At 34.5% G+C, this 24179-nt stretch overlaps 2 protein-coding genes across 4 annotated transcripts; one reads left to right on the top strand and one right to left on the bottom strand.

The window, feature by feature from the left end:
- Positions 1–7416, bottom strand: LOC130724547 (lysM domain receptor-like kinase 3). Its single transcript, XM_057575807.1, has 13 exons — positions 7083–7416; positions 6522–7004; positions 5423–5456; positions 5303–5310; positions 5009–5170; positions 3951–4144; positions 3086–3175; positions 2246–2339; positions 2008–2159; positions 1837–1931; positions 1052–1190; positions 821–919; positions 1–518 (listed from the first exon to the last, which is right to left on the bottom strand). The coding sequence occupies exons 1-13, from the start codon at positions 7234–7236 to the stop codon at positions 354–356; spliced, it is 1869 nt and encodes a 622-aa protein (XP_057431790.1). The 5' UTR covers positions 7237–7416; the 3' UTR covers positions 1–353.
- A 3512-nt stretch (positions 7417–10928) lies between these two features.
- LOC130723922 (uncharacterized) lies at positions 10929–15771 on the top strand. Of its 3 annotated transcripts, none has more exons than XM_057575071.1 (10): positions 10929–11075; positions 11343–11440; positions 11515–11623; positions 11708–11789; positions 11947–12032; positions 12363–12466; positions 12607–12737; positions 12824–12917; positions 14243–14298; positions 15404–15771. In XM_057575071.1, the coding sequence occupies exons 2-10, from the start codon at positions 11396–11398 to the stop codon at positions 15498–15500; spliced, it is 804 nt and encodes a 267-aa protein (XP_057431054.1). In that variant the 5' UTR covers positions 10929–11075; positions 11343–11395; the 3' UTR covers positions 15501–15771. The 3 variants fall into 3 exon arrangements, with proteins under 3 accessions (XP_057431054.1, XP_057431055.1, XP_057431056.1); XM_057575072.1 differs by having other exon boundaries at positions 10993–11075; positions 11240–11440; XM_057575073.1 differs by lacking the exon at positions 10929–11075 and having other exon boundaries at positions 11082–11440.
- The last annotated feature ends 8408 nt before the right edge of the window (positions 15772–24179 follow it).

Genomic DNA, 24179 nt, shown 5'->3' with positions numbered 1-24179 from the left:
TATTATGTAAGTAGCAATTCTTCATTATCAATGATACAACATATGGAACAATAACAAATATGCACAAGAGGCCTCAAATAGAGTTCATTTTACAAACATGACTATATGTACCTGAGCAGAAACATTCACATCTCTCATGTATCAAAAAAAAAAAAAAAAACAAATCGTGTATAATGATTGTCAACTATGATAAAATTGTTAATCCCTCCACCCTTTGTACTGAATCTGGACCAGAAATATGTGTCAATATTCCCTTGCTACATTCATTTTACAAACACTGTTTACTCAGTGTGTGAGAATTTGACCCAAAAACATGATTGAAAATGCCAAATATTTGCTTTACTGTCACCATCCTATCTTCCAGACATAAGATTCACAAGATTTTGATTTTCGTAGAAGGAGCCAACATCCCAGTCGTCAGTGGTTGAAGAAAGTGTCATAAGGGCAACCACAATGGATCTCATACTTGGACGCAGTTGTGGATTGTCCTGTGTGCACGCTTTGGCTAGTTGGGCCATCTGCAAGCCAGAACAGTTACTAGTGTTGAAATCATAAAAACAAATGTGCAGTGTTATAGACACCATATGGAAGAGCTTACATGAGTTTACCTCTTAGCATAAACGCTTACGCAAATGTTTGAAAGAGCTTATCTGCCTATAAGCTGTTTTAAGATTATTTTCATAAGTTGTTCAGATTAGCTTGAGCGATTATACCTATTTATAATCTATTTTGAGCTTATTTCATTAACATTCTCAATAGCATATGAATAAGCGCTTAATTAAGTTGTTTACCCAAACACACCCCTAATGAATGTTCTCACCTTGCGAACTGAATCAACAGGGTAGTTATCGCCAAGCCTTTGATCCACTAGTTTGCGAAGATCTTCTGTAGGATCCGGCTGACTAAGAACTCCTTCAAACTACATTACATAATTAAAAATGAAAAGAAATTAAAACCATGATTTAGATTGATGAAGAACCATGATGATGGTTGATTTGAAAATATTAACATGGACTAGTAAAAATTCTTGAGTAGAGACATAAAGATTGACCAAAGCTACTAGGCCTTTTGAGTCAGTAATAGATTCGCTTGTCTTGACGATTGCGTCCTTAGCCGAAATAAGTTCATAAAGAACAACTCCAAAAGCATACACATCTACTTTGGGAGAGACATCTCCATATTGAGCATACCTTCACAAACAACCATGGTAATCATTAAACAAATTCACATTCACAAGAACGTGAACTTTTTACTTAACTGAATCAAGTGCAAGCAAATTTTAGATTATGATCTATTCAAAAGAAAAAAATATATAAAACATCAGAACTATGGGTATTTGCTAGAACCTAAAACTTGATGCCTAAACAGAACAGGACAATAGACTTGATCAGTCACTGCAAAAATATGCACAAAAAATCAACCTAAGGATTTTAGTCCACTAAATTCTACTTGAAAAGAGGATATTTTTGTCATATCAAGGGTTGCTTGTAGCTAACATGCAATCATCAATTTAAAGCAATAGGGGCAGCTAAAAACACATAGACACCACACTAGTTAACCTTACTAAACATAAAGTTGAACTCAGTTTTGGTACATTATCCAGTGAAGTTCCAGAACAACTATTAAATCTTCAAAATTGTTGCAAACTAAGCCACACAGAATAGAATTTTCCTTTTCTGGGGGAACCACAGGCCAGTAACATGTTTGACAATTGCACTCCGCGTTCTCTCTCTTTCAAAAAAACTGCCACGTGAACTTGGAAAATAAACTTGATTCCATGTTCATTATAAATAGAGAGACTCTTAATATATATTAAAAGAACATAAGTTATCATACTCCGGTGGCATGTATCCAAATGTCCCAACAAGACGACCAGTGGGAAGCGAGGAACTTCCAACTTCTGTGAGTTTGGTCAATCCAAAATCAGCAACCTGAAAATATGAATGTTTTATGAGCCTTCATAAACAAATAATAAAAATAAAGATAGAATCTCAAAACAAATTCAACCTTCCCCCGGTAGTTTTTGTCTATTAATATATTTGCTGACTTTATGTCACGATGAATATATACAGGCACTGTATGCTCATGAATATATTCAAGACCTCTTGCAGAATCCAAAGCAATCTGCACCCTTGTAGCCCATGGCAGTGGATCTCTACCTGGAAACATTATCACTTCACCATTAAGTAAAGATAATCACCATACATCATAGGTAAATAAAAGCTAAAGTATGAGCTGACCTAACCTGAACCACGCAAATGTTGACTCAAGTTTCCATTCTCGATGAATTCATAGACAAGGAAAAGGGAGCCCTCGATACTATATCCGATCAACCGCACCTACGTGGTCATTAAAAGTTTAATACATTAAACAAAATAGGACTTGAGATTTCATAGGCATCACATTAACTTTTTAAATTAAATTAGACAGTATACATGATCAAGAGATGCCTTAGAAATAAAACATTTGCATCAGCAGAGGAAAGCACAAAAGAGAGGATAAGGGAGAAGAAAAAAGTGAAGATGCATAGGCAAGGTAATCTGGACTCCCACTAGTATTTCCGTTAAGTTCTTTGGTCAATTAGATAAAATTTCCTTCTATAGTTATTATGAAAGTTTTTTTTGAAAGTATTATGAAAGATAATATTAAGCTAAAAATAAAACAAAAATAAAGGCTGGGGAATAAACTTTAAAATCAAAAGAAAAATGAAAAGGCTCAGGATGGATGCAATAACAAATAGAAACAAAGATATCAGGAAGTATTCACCATTAACAATCCTCTACTAGTAATCTATTATTTTTAAACCTAAATAAATTCCTGATGCTACTCAAATCTGAAGATGACGACCGACAAAAAAACAATCCATCTAATCTACACTCCTTATAGAGGCTCCCCCAAAGTCTTCTCTACACACACATATTCAATCCACCTAAGGCTGAGATTCTTTCATCTTTTCCGCAGCAAGATCCAATCGTTGGAATTACTAAAAATTCTCTCAGAATAAATCTCCAGCAGCATAGTGTGCAATTCAATATGAAGAAAAAATTAATACATTTAAATGCTTAATGTTTTAAAGGATCAATACCAGGTTAAGATGATGAACACGTGTAAGGACTTTCAATTCAGCGAGAAATTCTTTTGACGCTTGCATATCCATCTTCTTGATGGCAGCTCTCTGCATAGGAAAAGTCATTGCTTATATAATGAGAATATAGATTCTGCAAAGTACAAGATGGAATGGCTCTTAAGAACAAACACAATCCGGCCCATCATAATTATAACATTATATAAACCGATAACATAGGTGGCTTCTTACTGTTATTCATAGTGCAGGAAATATAGTAAATATTATGCGGCAATCTCAACTTCAAGCAAGCAAAGATAAAATTTCTTATTAAAAGAGAGGATGAAAGGAGAATTATTGATTAACTGTTTCTATATTGCCATTATTTCCTTTTACCCAGTTTGGTTTTTTAAGTCTCTTAATTCATCATTGTAAAACCATTTTGAAGCAACTCTCAATCCTTTCTCACAAGTATGTTCTAGCTTGGCTTCCACAATGTGCATCTCAAACAACCAAGAAATGACGTTAAAATATTGATATATGGAAGGATGACATTATTTTTAAATCATTGACCCATACATAGCATGCAGCATATAATATCACCTTCTATCCCAAAATGGCAAGAAAAATTTACTGAACCTCAACTGTGATGAATCATGAATTATCAAGTTTTTCAGCTTCTCTTTGTTCATGTTTCAGTTGTAAAACATAATAGCTTAAGTACTATATTTAACAGAATATCACACAGTATCCATACAGTTATACCATAACATTCAATTTCAACAAGTTTTCGTTCAACTGACTATTAGTCAAAATACTAAACCTTCATAAAACTTCTCTCAAGAAACACTTCCAATAATAGACAGTTATATATGTGATTACTAACCTCTCCCCTCAGCTCCGCATAATAGACAGAGCCAAAACCACCTTGACCAATTTTATTAGCCAAACTAAAGTTATCTGTAGCAGTTGCTAGTTCATCATACGAGAACTCCACTGATTTGTCCACTGTTATGCCTGCCATGGCCGCAGGGCCACCGGGCCCCGGTGTTTCATTCACAGTACTACGGGGATTTTCATCTGAAAAGCACCAAATCATGAACTTCAGTTTTAATTTTCAGAACATGTAAGAGTCAGAGGCACTGAATGTTGACCAAGGTTCCAACAAGAGTAAAAAGCAGCAAGAGCGGCAGAGACGAAATTATTTGTGGTGGATGATTGTAAGAAGAAAAGATTGTACTATGAACAAATATACTCTAGAGAAAGTTAAGTAGCACATATTGAGAAGATAGCATCGGATACCAATGTCTTTTAATCATGTGAGGAGAAAAAAGATGCTTCATTGAGAAAAGTGGTTGAGGATGATCAAAGACAACTTTAGGATAACCATTAGACAAGATTGATCCATATCTATTTTCTAAAATCGGTATTTATAAAGCATAATGGAATTGTTTGATCCATATAGATGATCCCACCTTGTCGGATAAAGCCTGCTTGTTTTAGTTGCTATAGGTGAACAAGAGCAAGAGCAAGAGGATCTCAGTATTTGTTTCAAAATTCAAAAGAAACCCATTTAGAACAGGAAAACACACTACCCATTTACATGGATGCGCATAAAAATCATTAAATGGAATCAGAAATCTAGATTTTTACTTAGTCTGACTTTTTCTATATGTCACAATATTTTCTAGTAACAACATAAACAACCACTGCAGCAGATATAAATTAAGAGATGGATGCTATCTGATATTGGTCATATAACAAACAGTTAACTTTTTCCACTTGGATTTTCAACAGAACTGAGACATGTAACCTACAATTGAAAGGGCGATTGAGGTTATTTCAGTTAGATCTTACATGTAATAGGACTAAAGGATAGCTGTTAAATCAGATAGAGGTAGAGAAGAGAGGTATTGGAAGTGATATGTGTAGAAAGAATTATACCCTTCCCGTCTTGAGGAAAAATTGCACGGGTCTCTTGTGAAAGAAGTTCCTCCTTCTGTATCCTCTTCTTCCGGAAATATCCAACATATATAAAACCTGCCAATAACAGAAGACAAACCGCTACTCCAGCAGCTATTCCAGCAATAGCCCCACCAGCAAGACCTGCATAGATTGAAGCAAAATATGAGCTCAAATCAGCATCCCCTTTCTACTTTTAGTATAAGCTGACCATGTGTTCAACATGAATATGGGAACAATCTTTCCATAACCAAATTTCTGAGAAGAAAGTCAAACCTCCTGAACTGCAAAAGAAAATAAAAAGACAGCCATTAGCTTTAGTCATTTATCGGAGACAAATAAAAACTAATGCAGCCATATGAACAGATGGCAGAAAAAGTATGTAACAAAATTTACCTGGACCCCAGAAGCACATAGCTACCATTTTGATCTGAAAAAGAAAAAAAAATGAAAGAATGAAGTCACAAAATTGGAGAAGCAAAAGTATCTCATCATTAATCAGGGATAGTTTTTATACAATGCAACTAAGTAACCATAAATAGATATCACAATTCACAACAGACTATAACTGACTTTAACAGCTAACCAACTAAAACTAACTGCATTAGTTATTTACACTCCATTAAGAAGTGAGACACATAATGTGAAAATTTATCTGCTTGAATAAATTTTAACTATGCAGGATACGTCAAGAAAAAATAGTTACTATTTTGGTGATAGATGCTCCATTCAAGTTGTCACTTGTCAGATGCAATGAAAGTTACAAACCTAACTTGTTTTTTTTTTGTCAGGAGGTTATAAACCTAACTTAAATAGGAAGTTTAGCAGACTTCTGAATGCTGAGCTTATTTCAACTTCCAAGGGTAGGTAGAAAGAAAAATAGCAACATCACCGCTTGCTCCTAAACCCTTTGGTAAATCATAATAGGGCATCATTTGATCAACTTTAAACAAGTATCATGACATTATCAAATCCTACAACATGATTTATTCACAATCCCAGGGTAACTTATAAAGACAAAATCATAACATGACATGTAACAAAGCATCCAAATCGGCCCATGCACAAGCAAGCTCCACATTAAAATCCTCGAAGAAATGTGAAATCAAAACCAAGTCACCACCAGCACCGTTCAACAAACCCATTGGAATCACTCATCCTCTTCCCTATCCCTATCCCGCCACTAAATGTTGGGAATTTTCAAGTGTGAGTAAGTCCCACATTGGAAGCTAAGGATAAGTTTGAGTGGTTTATAAGTGTGAGGACCCATACACCCATTGCCTTAAGGTTTTGGGTGAAAGATGTGGTGTCTGGTCCACTTATGGTTTGCTCAAAGCCCAATGTGGAGTTTTATCCCCCGATTTTAAACCATCTCCTTTGTTTGACCATTTCTTTGGCCCAACACTAAAAGCATATAAACTAATGCAATAACCGAGTAAAAAACACGAAAATCAGCAAAGCAACAAACAACAATGAACAATAAAACAGCACCCACCTTTGGCCGGAATATAAACAATGCCGCTTCCTTGGTTGAAATTCACATTGGGATTGTACTTCTGCAGCAACGCGGAGTCCAATTTCACATTACTCGCCACAGACCCCAAAGTCTCCCCAGGCCTAAGCGGATACGTAACAAACAACCCATAATCACCCACACCACTATCCCCACAAGAACAATTAACCGTAACATTCAAAGTTCCGGTATCGGGAATATTATCCGGCGGGTAGCTATTGAACCTCCTCAACCATTCAACTGTGGTCAAATTCGCGTAGTTAGTCCCGGCAATGGTGTCATACCTGTCCCCTTTCTGAACATCATACTGAAATGTGTGGCCTAAGAACTCGCCTTCGATGCAGTCGCAGGGGAACGGAACGTTGATCCTCTGGCCAGCTTGGACGCTGTCTTTGCTAGCTATGGTGTCTTGGTTGTAGGAGACTATGTCCTCAGGCTTGGTAAGAAGTGAGGATTGCATAATTTCTGAAAAATTGCGGTAGTTATAAAAAGAATAGAAAAATAAAAAGTGGAATTACATGAATTGATTGTGATTTGTGGTACCTGAAATATATGTGAGATTGGAGCCATTCAATAGGTAGTAGGAGGCTTGAGCTAGAGCACAGCCATGTGTGCATTTGGATTGTGAAGTGGAAGGTAACAAGATGAAGGAGAATAAGAGAAGAGTAATGGGGAACCCTAATCTGGGGTGTTCCATTGAATGATGAATTGTGTGTGTTTGTTAAAGTTGGAATTATCTCATTCTCATCTGGGTTTTGAGTTGAGTTGACTAGGAGAATGGAAACTAGTTGGAGAATTCAGAATTTGCTTTGAGAATTTGGGGTGGAATTTAATGGTACATGTTGTCTGTTGTTTGAACGAGTCTGCAATTGTTTTATCATTTTTGGCTTCAAATCAAGGTTTGTATTAGTATAATAATAAGAATAAGAATATGTGTTTATTATAGAATTTGACGTAGTCTTCTAATAATAGCTTAAGTGGTAATAGCTAGAGACACCTGAGTTAAGATAGGGAGATTCAGGAATTAATTTCTGAATAATGCAATTTATTTATCTTGATGATGATGTAAAAAAAATAGAATTTGATGTAATAATAGAGAGGCAGTGGCGTGTGGGTTCCGCCTACAGTAGGAAGAAGAAGACTCAGTAAGCTGAGTGATGACCCAACGGTTAACGGTAAATTCCCGCCTCTATTAGAAAGTTAACGCGCTACAGCTACTCTCATGGGTGATAAAGAATGGAAACAAGAATATAAGGATCTGTTTGGTTTGTTCTTTTCATATTATTTTTTTTCATAAGAAAAAAAAAGTTAAAAAGAAATTTGGTTGATTAAAAATATTTTTTAAAATATAATCAAAATAAATAAATAAACATTTTTCATTTTCAATGAAAAGTGATGGTGGTGTTCGTGGTAGCTATGACGATAGCAGTGATGATGATAGTGGTTGTGGGGCGATAATAACAACGACGACAGCAATGGTGTTGACAATGACAACGGCAACAACGATGGTAGTGGTATATAGTAATAGTGACGACAGTGGTAGCGATGGTGGTGACGGTGAAGATGAAAACAAAGCGTAAAAACAAACATAATTTCTAAATTTAATAAATTTAAAAATAAATATTTTCAGAAAATGAAAAACAATTTTTTTTTTCTCAAAACAAACAGAATGTAACAAAATTTGTTAGACATTTTTCTTTTCAGTCAATAGTTAATTAATGATTGAACTGGTAGCAATTAAACAATATTTTTAATATTATTTATTCTTATATATAATAAATTTATACAGCATATTAGAAAAATTTAGACTAATTTAATTTTAAATGATTATAGACTTGCCATCTTATATAATATATATGATAAAAATAAATGGTTAAAATTATTTGGCACCAAAATTATAAAAAAACAAAAACAAAAACAAAAGGTTATTGACTAATTGAATGGTGGCTTGAAGGACACCGGACATTGATAAGGTAATAGTCAACTTTTGGATCAATTTCCAGCAAGATATTTGATAATTGCATCCATAACAACCCTGCAGCAGCCCTCCACAAGCAGCTCTTGAATTATTGAACAAGAAGCTTCCATGCGCTCAACAATTTCTATCATTCTGTTCATTATATATGACATCTATCACATCATATCATATGTTAGTATCAACGCATATATATATTTTATTTATCTTTATTCATTCCTCACTCAGACTTGGGTGCAGCAACAAATTTATATTTTACATTTATAAATTATTTATTTTCAAGTATTATGGTATTTCTGGAGCATATTTTAATGATCTACCAAGTTGTAGTGTTTTAAGTGTTTAAGATTTATGTAGACTTTCACTCTTCATTTCTTTAAGAGAAGTCATGTTGAGTTTTACCTAGGGTTGGATGGCATTATTCCAAAAAGTTAGAATTGTCGAAATAGTTAACACGTGAGCTAACCCAATTAAACCCAACTCATCAAAGAGATGGGTTGGTAAAAACTTAACTCATATGTACCTTGAGTCATTTTAGCCCCGCTCATTCAATGTATGTTTGTATTTTAATTTGTATCACATTCTCATACATTCTCAAAAAAAAAAAACTGAGTTTACACAATTTTCAAGAAAAAACATGAAAGGAGGTAAGGAGTCAAGTTGAAGCAACAAGCAAATTGAAATACAACACATAACCTTAACCAACAAGTTAGAGCGGGTTTGAGACAGGTTGGCGTGATTTCTCTTTAATTAATTGATTTACGTTTTTTTATTAAAGCTAGAAGGGTAGTTAGACAAACAAAGCTACAGTTGAACCCTAAATTTCAAATGCCACGACACACCCTTCCAGCTCTAACTTTAGCTCCGTCCAACCTTCTTCGTCATTGCGAAGGCAGACATATGCTGCTACTATTCAGGCTCAAGTTCGTAATGTGTCCAGCCCATTGTTCCTGACCAAATTTCTCATATCACTAGTCAGTACTTTCTCTTTGATCGTTGTTGTACGAACTTCTAGAGATGTTGTGGACCGAATACCCAAGTCATAGGCTATTGTTTCATTCCATGATTTATGTGCTCTAATCTTGTAACTAGTTAGTTATTGGGTGCAATTTAATGTGTATTTTATATGTAAATTGCTCACGAGAAAACCATAAAATAGAGTAAGTAGATCGACATGAAACAAACATGTCTTATTAGGTATGGAGGAACCCCTTATATAGTCGAGGTCTCCCTATATTACAAATAATGTGATAGTGTCAATCAAACAATTACATTATGGAGGTGGAGAGAATCAAGTAATTACATTTACGAGGGAAGAGAGAATTCAAGGGTTCTGAGAGAGGATGCGTCTGGACACTTTTCTCCAAGGTGGCCGACTCATGTCAACAGGTACCTGGCCAACATGCTAAGATTTTGACGCAATATTCGTAACTTGGTCGGCCCAGTGCGTCAGCAGTCCACGACCCCCACGACTATAGGAGTTGAGGCATTGGCGACCGAGCCTTGCTCTAGTCAAACAACTTACCTTGTTATGTCCATGGGCGAGGCAGGCTTGAGTTATGTGATCGACCCAATATTTCAATGGTCCATAAACAAAATACCAAATCTGCAAAACATGCCTATTGTCTAATAATTTAAAATTTTCAACCCGCAAGCCTTTTCATTTAGAAATAAAGCATTGGTCCAAACTTTGACATCAAGGTAATATAATAACTAAGTTTCGAAAAAGGTAATATAATAACTATAAATAATCATCGACTTCTGATAAATGATAGAAAATGCGACTTATTATGAGACATACAATGCATTCATTACGCATCAACCGAGTTATTATATTTCACCTCTTAAAAGGAAAATAAACTAAATTAAAATATTTAATAGCATGACGATACACTTGATGGAAGTATTAGTCAAGTACGAAATTGTAGATTTTTTATTAAAATGCAAAAAATGATTCTTAATTACGTAAATATTTGTATGAATAAATCATGTAATTATTTCATAATTTTAGATATTTTCTAATTTTTAGTTTTAGCGAGTCAAATCACCAACTAATCTACAATGAGTCGAGTTATATTGAGCCGAACGTACCCGCCTTAACTTTTGTTTGTCACACCGAAAAAAGTGAGACGGGTCGGCTCGACCCACTTTACGAGATTTGGGTTTGGCACCCCACCTATTGGGTTTGGCCCCCCATGTATTCAATACGGAAATTTAATTTCCGTTTTTAAAACGGAATTTAAAATTCCGATTTATTTTTTATATGCAATGAACGGTTGAAAATGTGCCACATATGCTAAAATACATAACGGTTTTTTAATTTCCGTTTTTTTGTATTAAAATCGGAATTTAAATTCCCGTTTTTAATAAAGTGGGGTGCGAAACCCAATATGTGGGGTGCCAAACCAAATTCTCCCACTTTACCCTCAACCCCCCGTGTTGAGACCCAAGTCAGACCTGATTTTCACCTAAAAAAGTGGGAAAAAGAAATTAAAAAAAAAGAGCGTGGCATTCCCGTCTCCACCATTCCAGTCTCCGACTTGCAGTGCTGCAACCCATCCGTAAGTTTCTTCTCTCTCTCTCTCTCTCTCTCTCCCTCCTCTTCCGCCGTCACTGGTTCCTCTCCGATTGAAAATGTTACCACACATGTATACGAAACAAGAATCAACTTAGGTTTTTTTCAATATGAAGATTAGAAACCCTACCTAACCCTCTTTCAAATTAGGGTTGTTTTCATGTACTGTTCCTCTTGTTTATGGCCTACTCTCATTTCGTAAATTTGTTATCGGCCATTCTCGTTTGGGGTGCTGCTTACATTACTGTTGCAGTTATCGCATCCTTCAGAGCAATCAACTTTCTCTGCACTTTCTGAACAACTATCATGGGTTATGCTCAGCTTGTTATTGGTCCTGCTGGTAGTGGCAAGGTAATTCAATTCTTCTTCTATTCACCTTATTTTGATCTGTTCTGTTAAACTACATGTTAATCTTTGTCAATTAGTCTACGTATTGCTCGAGTTTGCACCAGCACTGTGAAACTACGCGCCGAACCATACATGTTGTGAACCTTGATCCTGCTGCTGAGAATTTCGACTATCCTGTCGCCATGGGTAAGCGCGATGCGTTGTTTGTCGTGGCTTTGAATTTATTGCTTTGTGGTGGAGCTTGACTGTTTTAGGTTTGGATGGTTGCAGATGTAAGGGAGCTTATTTCCCTGGATGATGTTATGGAGGAGCTCGGATTAGGTCCTAATGGCGGTCTTGTATATTGCATGGAGTATCCTTTATTTCGATATCATTGTTTATTTCCTGCCGCTTTAAACTTCTGTTTTTACTTGAATACTTGTACAAATTATCTCCATCTATTTCTGGTTTTTCCCTTTATTTACTTTTTGTTAGCTACTGAAATTTGTTGCCTTAATAATCATATTTAGACACCTTGAAGAGAACCTAGATGATTGGCTTGATGAAGAGCTGGACAATTATTTAGATGATGATTACTTGGTTTTTGACTGCCCTGGTATTCACAATCATCTCTATACCTATTTGTGTTTTCATATGTATGTATTGGTATCCACAGATTGCAATTATCAGAGTTTTGTGATTGTGAGGGGATAATATTGTTACAAAATGCAGTCACATGAGTTTGTTTATGCAAGGCCACAATCAGATTTGGTAGTATGATGCAACTAATGCTTGTATTAGATTTTTTCCTTTTAGAACAAAACAGTTGTGTGGCCAGTCTGCATAGCCTCAAGTTAATTTTTGTAAACTTTATCACAAATCTTTTTGGTTCCAACTGACATGACAACATGTGATCACTCTAACTTAATCTTGTAATCTTTTGCAGGTCAGATAGAACTTTATTCACATGTGCCAGTACTTAAGAACTTTGTGGAACATTTGCAACAGAAAAACTTTAATGTCTGTGTTGTGTACTTACTGGATTCACAGGTTTGTGATAGATTTGCTCAAATCACACTTCTTATTAAGAAACTGACTCTCTCAGTGTTCCTTTCAGAGTCAGACTTCTTACTACTGTAGTCGTATTACCTTTGATTTGATGATTCTAACCAATTTTAGAACATTTCCAGTTCATGACAGATGTGACTAAATTTATAAGTGGATGCATGGCCAGCCTTTCTGCAATGGTTCAACTTGAATTACCTCATGTCAATATCCTCTCAAAAATGGACCTTGTGACTAACAAAAAAGATCTTGACGAGTAATATATTCAATTAATTTCTTTCACTAATTTGTTTTGTTCACTTTATTCAGTCAAATTCTAATATATGTATCTTTTTCTCTTAGTTTCTTGGATCCAGAGCCTACCTTTTTACTGTCTGAATTGAATCAACGGATGGCTCCTCAATATGCAAAGCTGAATAAGGCTTTGATTGAACTGGTGGGCAATCTATGAATTTTTAAGAATTTGGTTGTTCCTATTTGTCAATAGCATTCATTTTGTCGCTTTTCAGTGGTAAACTGTTTATTGAAGTCTGGGTCATAATATGCTTTGCCCTATTTTATTTTCATATTTCAGTAGCAGTTTACTGTTCAGTGGTACAGGTGCTGGGATGTTAAAAAAATATGAGTACTGCTAGGAAATACTAACAACTTCATAAAAAAAATTGGACTAAAGAAAAGATGATTTTATAGATAACGGTCTAATGTGTATTTGAGTTGATTCTTATTCTGAAAAATAAAGATAATACTTGTCTGATGTTTAGCTAGCATGAACTGTGATTGCTCTCTGAGCAAGAATCAGGGGGAGACACTCCTTCTTTTCGTATGATAATTTGCCTGAGAGCACACCTGATTGTGGACTAATTTAGAAAAAGGGAAACAAATTTACAATGTTGCCAATGAGTGTCCTTTTTAAAAGAAGTAATAAGTCATGTTATATCTGCTACACTGACCCTGTTCTGCTATAATGTCCATGTAGTTCATCACCTTTAGGTACACTGCAGACTACAGTGTGCACCTATTAATCACCGTTTTTGAGAAATATGTAATGCTTGCACTCCCTTGAGATATACTAATAAAAAGTCATGACAAGCTTTTTTGGTATTGTGTATACAATACAAACATAGATGATATATCAATTGAATTATTTAGCTCTAAAGTAAGTGTGGTGCCATAAAGCATCTGGGAATGTTGTCCCTATATATAATTGAAAAGTTATATTGATCTCTCTATCTAGGAATTAGCAACATTTTATTGACATAGCCCCAATTGAAACTTTGTCAATGTTGCAATTCAGGCAGATTAAACATTCCTCCAGATTTTATATCTGTGATCTCTATCAGTGTCATATTTCTCTTCAATTTAATGTTTTTCTTGCAAGAAATTAGGTGACACCAATCAATAAGTGTGATTTCAGTTTCACAATCTACTATCATCAGGAACCTAAAGTGCGTGTGTAAGTTATGAATATCTTAGGGGGTTTTGCTTCCATTTGTTTTTATTTCTCATTGCACTTTTGTGTAAATATCAAGGGAATGATGTGATGGTTTTACCATTTGCCTATTATAAACTTTAGAAAATAATGAAGGTTCTGTTTGAAATTCCTAACTCATTGCCTTATCACTTACATTTCTGAACAGACATTCCTAAATATTCTCTTACCACTTAGGCTTCCTAGGATCATTTATTTGAGTTCTGCAATCTTTTTTTTCTTTCTTAATTCCATCAGCTTGTTTATTTATTTATTCATTCCTTCTGTAACAGGTGAACAATTATAGCATGGTGAGTTTTATACCACTGGACTTGAGGAAGGAAAAAAGGTATAGTCCTCTACATCCTTTAGCTGCTTATCATTGCTGCAGTGCTGCTTGTTCATCATTTTAGTGATCTGTTATTGTTAGCATATAAGGCATATAATTTGGCTCTAGTTAGTTGTTCCGTGATACTGAGTAAATGCCGTTGAGGATACTGAAATATAAAAATCGAATGACATTTTTTTTAATAGGCAAATGTTAGTTGTTAGTAATGTTAGTAAATTAGTCCTCCTTAGGGTTCGAACCCTGGAGCCTTCACACTTCATTCCCCCGAACCCTTATGTTACCACTTGAGCTAACCTTCGGGGGCAGTCAATCGAATGACATAAACTGGTGTAGATTATTTTCATGAAAAAAAGTGGTATGAATGAACTATGAAGTTTGAGTTAAATTAGACTGGAAGCCCTTGGCTATAAGTTGATAACTGGTTGCAGGATTTTGGGAAGAATACCAGTGTCAAGCCCAAGAAAACCTGATTGATTTGATTGCCTTCATGACTATTCTATCAAAATTACTTGAACTTTGAATTATGCTCTGGTCTAGGATCAAAATGCCAAATTTGCTGCTTTAAATATGAGTTCAAACTTAAAATAATAGTTGAGAAGCTGCCCACCATTGATGTTTACCGGATAAACAGGGTTTTGGTATATTGGATTGATCAGTGAATTGCAAACTATTTGTTTAACCTCAAATGCAGCTTGCTGATATTGAGAATCAAAGGACGTGAAAGAACTCATTCTTGATTTATTTTCACCAGGCTGTACAGTTGGTTGTGTTTTCATTAATTTGCAAACTTAAGACAAATAGAAATTTCAATTAATCTTAACTAATCAAGTCCAGCTCTTAAATTACCAAAGTGGTGTTTTTTTTTTGATAAGCAAGTGGTGTTTTGGTTAACTATGGGAACTGATTTTTACTTGTCATTGAAACCTGTGCTAGTTGCATGATTATTGTGTATTTTTCCGTTTCTACTATCCTTTCCAAAGGGGAGTTCAAGTCATTGAAATCTATATATTTAACATCCTCTGTTTGACTGTTCCATTAGCATGGCATACCCCCAAATGAAGTGATTTTTGTTTTATACTTATTATTGGATTGTTTTCAATTGCAGTATTCAATACGTATTGGCTCAAATTGACACCTGCATCCAGTATGGAGAAGATGCAGATGTGAAAGTTAGGGATTTTGACCCAGAGGATGATGAGTAAAGCTTATCCCCTTCTGCAGCAAGTACTGTCCAGTCTTCACATCTTCGTAATATTTATCAAACTCAACCTTTTTTATGTATAGTCTGATTAGAATGTTTTAGTGTGGATTATTAAAATTTTAGCCTCCAAATGGGGGTTAGTTGCAGAGGGTGCTTGGCCATTCCCTTGCTGGCACTGCTTGCATGGTTACAACATGAACACATTTAGACCCGTAACTTTGTTTCCCAACATTTAACAACACAAAAAGGGGGTTAAATTTGAGTTTTGGGAATGTTGATTTTTCTGCAAATAGAAATCTAGTTCAACTTTTTCCTGATATCTTGGAATTGAGTAGAGTTGCTGCTAGAAACAAACAGTTGTTGAACAAACAGTTGCTAGTAGTAGAAATTGGAAACTGAAAATTACTTTAAAGAATCTGAAGAAAAAAGCCAGAGTTCTAACCCTTTTAAAAGAAAAGATGCCTTGAAGTGATTTCATGAAAAGTCAAAGTACAACTTTCAAGAGCTGTAATTTCAATATTGAGAAGCCTATTAACAGATGATGAGAGACGAGCAACTTAACACAATGCTTTATTTTTGGTTCACATTAAATCATGCATTGTAAGCACAGTCGCCAGCAAACTATTGAATTTTTTATATTATTATCAAGTCTTCATGATTGGAGCCTCTTCAAGCTATGCTTTTGCAAGTACTCTTTTATCATGAGTGTTTGCGTGATGCGTGTTTGGATATCAATTGAGCACGATGAGTGTTTGCGTAGTGCGTGTTTGGATATCAATCGAGGGCAATGTAAACATGTTTAATGTAAACATGTTTTTATATTTGTTTACGCTAGTGTTAAGGAATATCTAAATACCTATATAAGTGAATATGTGCTACTGAAAGGGTAACTAATTGGAGGGCTAGTTGCAGACATCTTTAAAAAATAATAATTTTTAAGTGTATTTTAATATTGGCTTAAACAAACTTTTAGTCCCTGTAAAATACACTATTTTTGTTTTTCGTCCTTTGAAAATATTGTTTTTTTAACATCCTCCCAAAATTAAACATTTTGTTTTTAGTCCTTACTATCATATTTTTCATCCATTTTTTTTTGAAAACAAAAGATATATATATATATATATATATATATATATATATATAAAAGGTCGATAGTACAAATAATCATCCAATGCTACAAAGCAGATAATCGAACTGCTACCTAGTGATCATGAGAACAAACTCATAAAAAAAACCTACGAGACGAACATCCGTCGGGGACCCAATCTGTAACAAAAGTCGCACAACCCAACAAAAACGGAGCCACATCTCGGCATTAGAAAAGCAATAACGCACGAACTATCGACCAAAAGCACCTCGGTGAACTAAGCCTAGAAGACCAAAAACCACCAATGCCTCATGTTGCATCAAGACCACCAACCTAGCCTGCATCGAGCCTTCAGTAAAACTCCACCGCGCAACACCTCTAAAGCAGATCAGAAGAAGCTCCACTTCTGCCACCTACATCAAAGTTGCAAAACGGTGAAGGATAGAACATCAAATTAGCATTCTGAAAGCTTCAAATCTGAGGAAGGACGCCGAAATCAACAGATCTGAGGAGCCACGAGCAGTGTTCTGAAAAAACAGGGGTGGTACTCCGAGCGAAGGGAAACAGGGCCGCCGTCGTCGCACTACACCGCCACCACATACTTGGATCTGGCCTCAACAGGCTAGCACATGTCAAGGCAAGCAAAGAGGCTCACCGACGACGACGTGTTTGCAAGGCGCAATAGCGACGAAAGCGCCATAGGCGAGGCTCGAAGCGCTATAGGCGAGGCTCGAACCAAACCTAAATCCGCATAGCAGCAAGAAAAGGGAAACGCCTCGGCTTGAAGGCAACAATGGCTTTGAATCAATGGGGGAAGGAGGACGACGCCGCCGCACAACAAGGCCACCACGCTCCCAGAACTAGCCTCAGCAGGCTAGCACAATTTAGGCAAGCCAAGAGACTTACCGACGACACTCGCTACGGAGACGCGCAACGATGCCGCCAACGATGAGGAGGAGGCAGAGCACTCAACGAAACGAAGGGCAGAGCTCTCACCAGATCGAAGAGGCAAAACACACACCAGATCGAAGAGGCAGAGAATGCAACTACCTTACAACGCCATCCTCCTCAAAGCACCAGATGCAAAGGAAAATAACAAAGGCTAAACAGAGAAAAGGGCAGAGGAAACGCAAGGAAAGCAGGGGAAAAACAGGGGTTTCCGCTGGGGGCAGCGCGACGGCCACCCATCAAAACCCTTAAGAGCTCTGTGCGAGGGAGAGAGCAAATTAGAGAGAGGCACTTCATATATTTTTCATCCATTTTTTTTTTACATCGGAAAGCTAAATTGCACCCGCTAGGAATCGATCCCTAGACCTCCCCCTACCCAACCCATATGTCCCTCAGCTCCTACCTCTTGAGCTATCTTAGTGTTAAATGGTTATTGTGTTTATTCCTCTTTTTTGAAAATTTATTCATTTATACTCTTACATTAATTGGGTTTATTCCAACTTAGATTTGATGAAAAATGTGAAGGCAAGGACTAAAAACAAAACATATAATTTTGGGAGGATGTTAAATGAAAAAAAATTCAGGGATAAAAAACAAAAATGATATATTTTGCAGGGACTAAAAGTTTATATAAGCCTTTAATATTTTATCAAAGGGTAACTGTCATTTCAAAAATATAATTGTTTTCTGTGCATTTTCTCTCATATCTCACTTTTATTCATTTTTCTTTCCTTTTTTCTCTTTCCACTTTTTTTCCCATCCAAACTTGAAGTTTATGTGTGTGTAATTAGTTATTTCAATATCTATCTATCTATCTATCTATCTATCTATCTATCTATCTATCTATCTATCTATCTATTTATCTATCTATCTATACTATATATAAAAGTAGAGTTTCTGCAGTCTTGAGGGCAAACTGGTCATTCAATAATCCGTTGCACTACAACTTAATTTTCAGCATGGGTATTTTAGTAAAAATCCACATAATTTTTCAAAGATTCAATCCTGGTCGTTGATAACTTTGTGGCAACTCTTCAGCTTCAGGAGAAAAGTCATTTTTATAGTATTCTCATTGTCTTTTGGCATTCCAAAATGAATTCACTAAGCTCAATTTTTTAGAACCTTTGAAGAGACCTTCAATCTTCTTCAGTTTTTTAGACCTTCAATCTTCTTTAAGCCTTAAACTACGAGTATAAATACCCCTTTGCTCCATACTATTTTTTGTGGTTTTCTTACCTTTATTTGGCTTCTTATTTGGTTTAAACTAGATCAATCATTGACCCTTCAAGCTTGATCAAGCTTCCAAATGGTGAATGTTCTTCCATGTATTTTCTGTTTTTCCCTTATATTTTATCATTTTTTTATGTTTTCTCATTTTTTTAAAAAGTGAGTGGGTCTACAAAGGCTTGAGCTTCTAATTTCGAATATTATCGTTTGGTTTTTCTTAATTTCAGGTTCCAATTGTGCGAGTGGAGAAGAAGACAAATGAGTGTGTTATGAGGAAACAAGCAAAGCGAGACAATTGTGTAAAGAAATAACTAATATGTTTGTATTTTTCCTTTAAAATGTAGTTTTCCTTAAACATTCATGCTTGAATTTACAAATTGCTATTTTGTTGGGAAAGGACTCAACTTACACCTTTTTTAGCATTTTGTTGGACGAGGACTCAACTTGCACCATTTTTTGCATGGGTTTGAAACACAAAAATAAGAATTTGTGTTTGCAATTTGGTTTAAATAACCAAGATGAAAGATTCTTGCTTCCATAGTTGAACAACTTGGAAGGCAAACTGTATTGACTAGGAAAATGCACCTTTGAAGGGTAGTTGTTGCAACAATAATGATGCATGTGATGAGGATTATCAAGCTTCCAAATCATGATTGTTATCTTTACCTTATGTTGTATCTATTCCGGCTTTACTCTTCTTATACTTTTTTTATCCTTAAAAATTAATATTATTTTGTCTCATCCATATATTCTTCTATACTTGACAAGAGTTTGAGTTAAAATATTTCAAATGATTTGTTCTATCGGTACCAGAAAAGAAGGAGGGATATCCAACTTTAATAGAGACACATACATCTTTAGAGGTGTGGGTTGAAGAAAAATGAAAGAGACAACGGTTAAAGAACCCAAACTTGCTCATCAAGGTTTTGTAAGTTCCTTGAAATCATTATGTTCTTGCATCGACTTAAATTACTTCAAACCAATGTTAAATCTAGAAAATTTACTTAAATTTGATAGAAGAATGTTCAAGTTCATTGGTACATTACTTATTTTTATTTATATTATTAGTAAATTATAATAGTAAAAGTTTGTGCATAATAATATCTATTTATTAACATAATAAAAGTTTAAGACTAAAATTGATAACATAATGAGTTGAAGAATCTTATAGAGATGTTGATGGAAACTTTTATATGTTAATAGTACAAAAAATAATAGCAGGCCAAGACATATAAATATAAATAATACTTTTCATATCTTATAACTAACTAACTGATAAATCTTAGTGTCATGTAATTTGAAACAATATCATTTATGGAATTGGGTGAAACTTACAATTGGATAGTAAAGAGGCATAAGTAATAAAGTTGAAGTTCATTGAATAAATTTTTAGCAGTTATAAAATGTGAATTCCTAAAGTTCCATTCTATATTAGCAATTATAATAATTAATGTCATGAATAAATATTATTTATGACACTCACACACTTTGTTTACTGTAGTGTTAAGGTTGAATAAATGAGATATGCAAAAGAGTTGGAAAAATTAAAATTATAAGAGTAATATATAAAACTTGATTAATATGAATTAGACTTAGGTAAATGTTCAAATTGAAATAAATACAAATATTTGATTTTTTAATAAAAAAAATCTTTGAATTTTACTTTTAATTATCCAATATTGAAATTTTAAACTAAAGCCAATATAGAGTTAAATCTAAATTGAAAGAAAATTATTTAAACATCATTTACTCATAAAGATAATGTTCATTAAAAACATTACGGTTAAAAAATTAATTAAATTGAAATTGAAAGAAATCATTTAAATACAATTTAATCTATTTTTATTTTGACTTAGTAATTGAATGAATAATTGAGGTTGTTATAATAATATTTGAGTGTTATTAATCATTTAATCTTCCACTAATGCCAAGTGATAAAATTTCCAAGCAATTTTTTATTATCTTTATAATAAACTTATACTAATTTGTTTTTCATTTTCTCTCTAGATTGAAATTATAATTTCTTCTGGGAGATGCGTAAAAAGGAGAAATTTGCATGACCTTTTGCATGACTTCCTACACTCTATTATTTGGTGTATTATTGTTTTGTACTAAAACATTATGGATGGCTAGAAGTTTTATGTCAGTTTTGATTTTCACCCTCCTCAAAGGGGATCCAAAAAACAAAACCAGCAAAAAAATACCCTCTAAGATTCTGCAGACCCAACCAAAACCCAACCAAACGGTCAAAAAAATCTGGCAAAACGGGATTTCCTAATGACTAATACTTGCTAGGTTACTTCTCATACAACAGCAGCATTGCATGCTCACATTGTAGTTTATTATTAATCTTTATCCTTTTTTTATTTTACATGTTATTGGGCATTTAGTTCAAAAAAGGTGGATTAATAGAATGTGAAAAGGATGGAAAGACAAATATGCATATAGATGTTGCAATGCACGATTTGACGTGAGTCTTTTTCATACATTGATTGATTATATTAAATTTTTTAGACTCTCCTAAATCATTAGGTTTACTTTATTAACATTAGAATGAAAATCGCGGAGGCAATCAACTGGTGTGTACACTTTGAGGCTTATACAGAGACCTGATGGTGGCGTACTTAAGCCAAGAAAATAACGAAGAAATTTTAGTTGTGATAGTTCATCTTTGAAAGATCAAAAACTTGGGATGCTGATGATGAAGTTCGAGATTGGGTACACAGTTGAAAGGAACCATGTTTGAAGGAAGACTAGGAATTGAGCGTTAAGTAGCTTACGTGAAAGTTCTGAAGACCTTGCAACTGAGAGCAATTCAAGGTGCAATGATGAAAATACCAAGTGTACAAATTATTTTGGGATTTAGTTAGTCAAGGGCGTCAATTTGTTCTAGGTAAGCTCTTCTTTTCTATGTGAGATTCATATACATACTCTATAGTAAAGTTATTTGGATATCCAAGTAAAAATCTTTTCTTGGCTTAAAAAAACGCAAAACAAATCCGCCAGAACTCCAAAATGCGTAAACTCCCAAGAACATCCACTAAACACATCGGCTTCAAGCATAACAACACCGGTGTGAAGCAGATTCAACAATTCTTATATTCAAAATAAATTTTATTCTTTTAATTCATGATTCTTCTTTTAGTAAATCTATAAAAATAACTAAGAATATGAAAAAAAAAATACACATTATAAATAAAAATGAATATCTCCATGTATTTCACGGGTCACAATACTAGGACTTGAATTAAAACTTCTCGAGTCAAAATCTGTTTATATTTTCCAAATTTTTTTTCTTCTATTTTTGTGCTCAATCAACAATTATTCTATGTGAAAACTATTGTTACCTCAAAAAAAAATTGAAATTACTTTCTTTTTGGGTAAGACGTCTTTCTTTTAAGGAAATCATGTTCGAGTCGAGAACATCCATATCACTGTGAGGTTATATCTCTTAGGGGAAAGTTTCTTTCATTCCACATGAAACAAAAAATAAAAATCTATATGAAAATTACCTAAATGCACACCAATTTCACCTCACATAATTTGCCTAGCTTAAAACTCTCATGTATTGTCATTTTTTTCTCTTTTTTTTATTCTCTTTTATTTCTTAGATTTCTTTTCATATGTTTATTGTTTGACATAAATAAGAATGAAAAGACACACACAAACACAGAGATATATATAATAAATTCTTTTATGCAAGAGAAAAATAAACACATTTATCATGAAAAAAATACTTACAAACTAATATTTTCTTATATCCAAAATTAAATTTTATCATTTATTAATCGGCAAATTATCTTTGGCCACTGTTAAAAAGTACTACACACACCCTTATTAATACCAACCACCCTAATATGTAGCGGTAGTGAAAATGTAACACACTTTCAAGTGTGGTACACATTGGGGGATGATAATGATAGGTGTGGGTGATATTAATATCAATGTCCATTATCTTTTAATACATATAACAACAATAACACGGATTTTAAAATTTTACGCAATAAAAAAAATGAAAATCCCCCGTGCATCGCACGGGTAAAAAATACTAGTTAATCATAAATGACACTATTACTAATCATTATTTACTTACTTATTTCTTGATTTAGACATATTTTTTTTTTTTTGAAAGAAGACATAATTTTTTTTAATACAAAATCAAACTTGTTTTAGACTTTTAATACTATAATCTAAATCAAATTTTCTTAATTTAGATTTTTAATCTAAAATTTTATAATTTTGAAATCAATCAATTTAAAGTTGTTAATTTAATTATTTTATTTTGCCCGCACACACATGCGCACAAACAAATATTCAATAGTATTTTTCCTACTTACAAAAAATAATACAAATATTCAATAAAAAAGAGCTTAAAATATTTTTCATGTCACTCAACCTCCTGGAGATATATTGGTATTCCTTACTGGTCAAGAAGAAATTGAAACTGCTGAAGAAATCTTGAAGCATCGCACTAGAAAACGGAAAAGCCGGACTAACCAGTCTGATGTTTGGGACCATTTCACCGTAGATCCCGTGCCAACCGACAGAGCAAGATGCAATTACCGTAACACTTCACTCAAGCGCATCAATGGAACAACCTCCATGAAATCTCATAGTATTAGATGCAAGTCTAATCCAAACTCTTCGTCTTCAACGGTCAATGTTGGTTCTTCCCCTTCTACACTGAAGTTTGACCAAGAAAAGTGCCGGGAAGTACTCGTGAAGATGTTTGTAGCAATGGAGCTTCCTTTTAGAGCAGTGGAACATGAAGCTTTTATAGAATTTCTTCATGTTTTTGAACCGATGTTTAAATGTATATCTCGCTCCACACTGACTCGTGATATGTTGTCGCTTTGGATTATGAAGAAGATCAAACTGAAGAGCTATCTTGCCCATCATTCTAGCAGAGTTTGCCTCACCACTGATACATGGACATGCCAAACCTACTGCTATATGTGTTTGACAGTCCACTTCATTCACAATAATTAAAATTTGCATAAGAAGGTTCTAAATTTTCGCCACGTCACTAGCCATAAAGGAGAGGTGATGTCTAAGGCAATTTAGGCGTGTTTGAGTGATTGGGAGTTGAGTCATATTTTATCTATTACAGTTGATAATGCCACCTCAAATGATGTCGGGGTTGGATTTCCGAAGAAGAGGCTACAATCTTGGTGTAACTTGGTCCTAGACGGAGACCACCTTCACATGCGTTGTTCTGCGCATATATTGAATCTGGTTGTGAAGAATGGTCTTAAGGTGATTGGTGATTCTGTTTTGAGGATCCGTGCAGCTGTAAAATATGTTAGAGCTTCCGATGGTAGAGTGAGAAAGTTTAAAGCATGTGTTGAAAGCAAATATCGAATACAAGAGCCTTGTTTTTATAGATTGTGAAACGAGGTGGAACTCAACTTACCTCAT

Source organism: Lotus japonicus, chromosome 6 (genome assembly GCF_012489685.1).
Source record: "Lotus japonicus ecotype B-129 chromosome 6, LjGifu_v1.2".
NCBI lineage: Eukaryota > Viridiplantae > Streptophyta > Magnoliopsida > Fabales > Fabaceae > Lotus > Lotus japonicus.
This window is presented reverse-complemented; position numbering and strand designations above follow the sequence as displayed.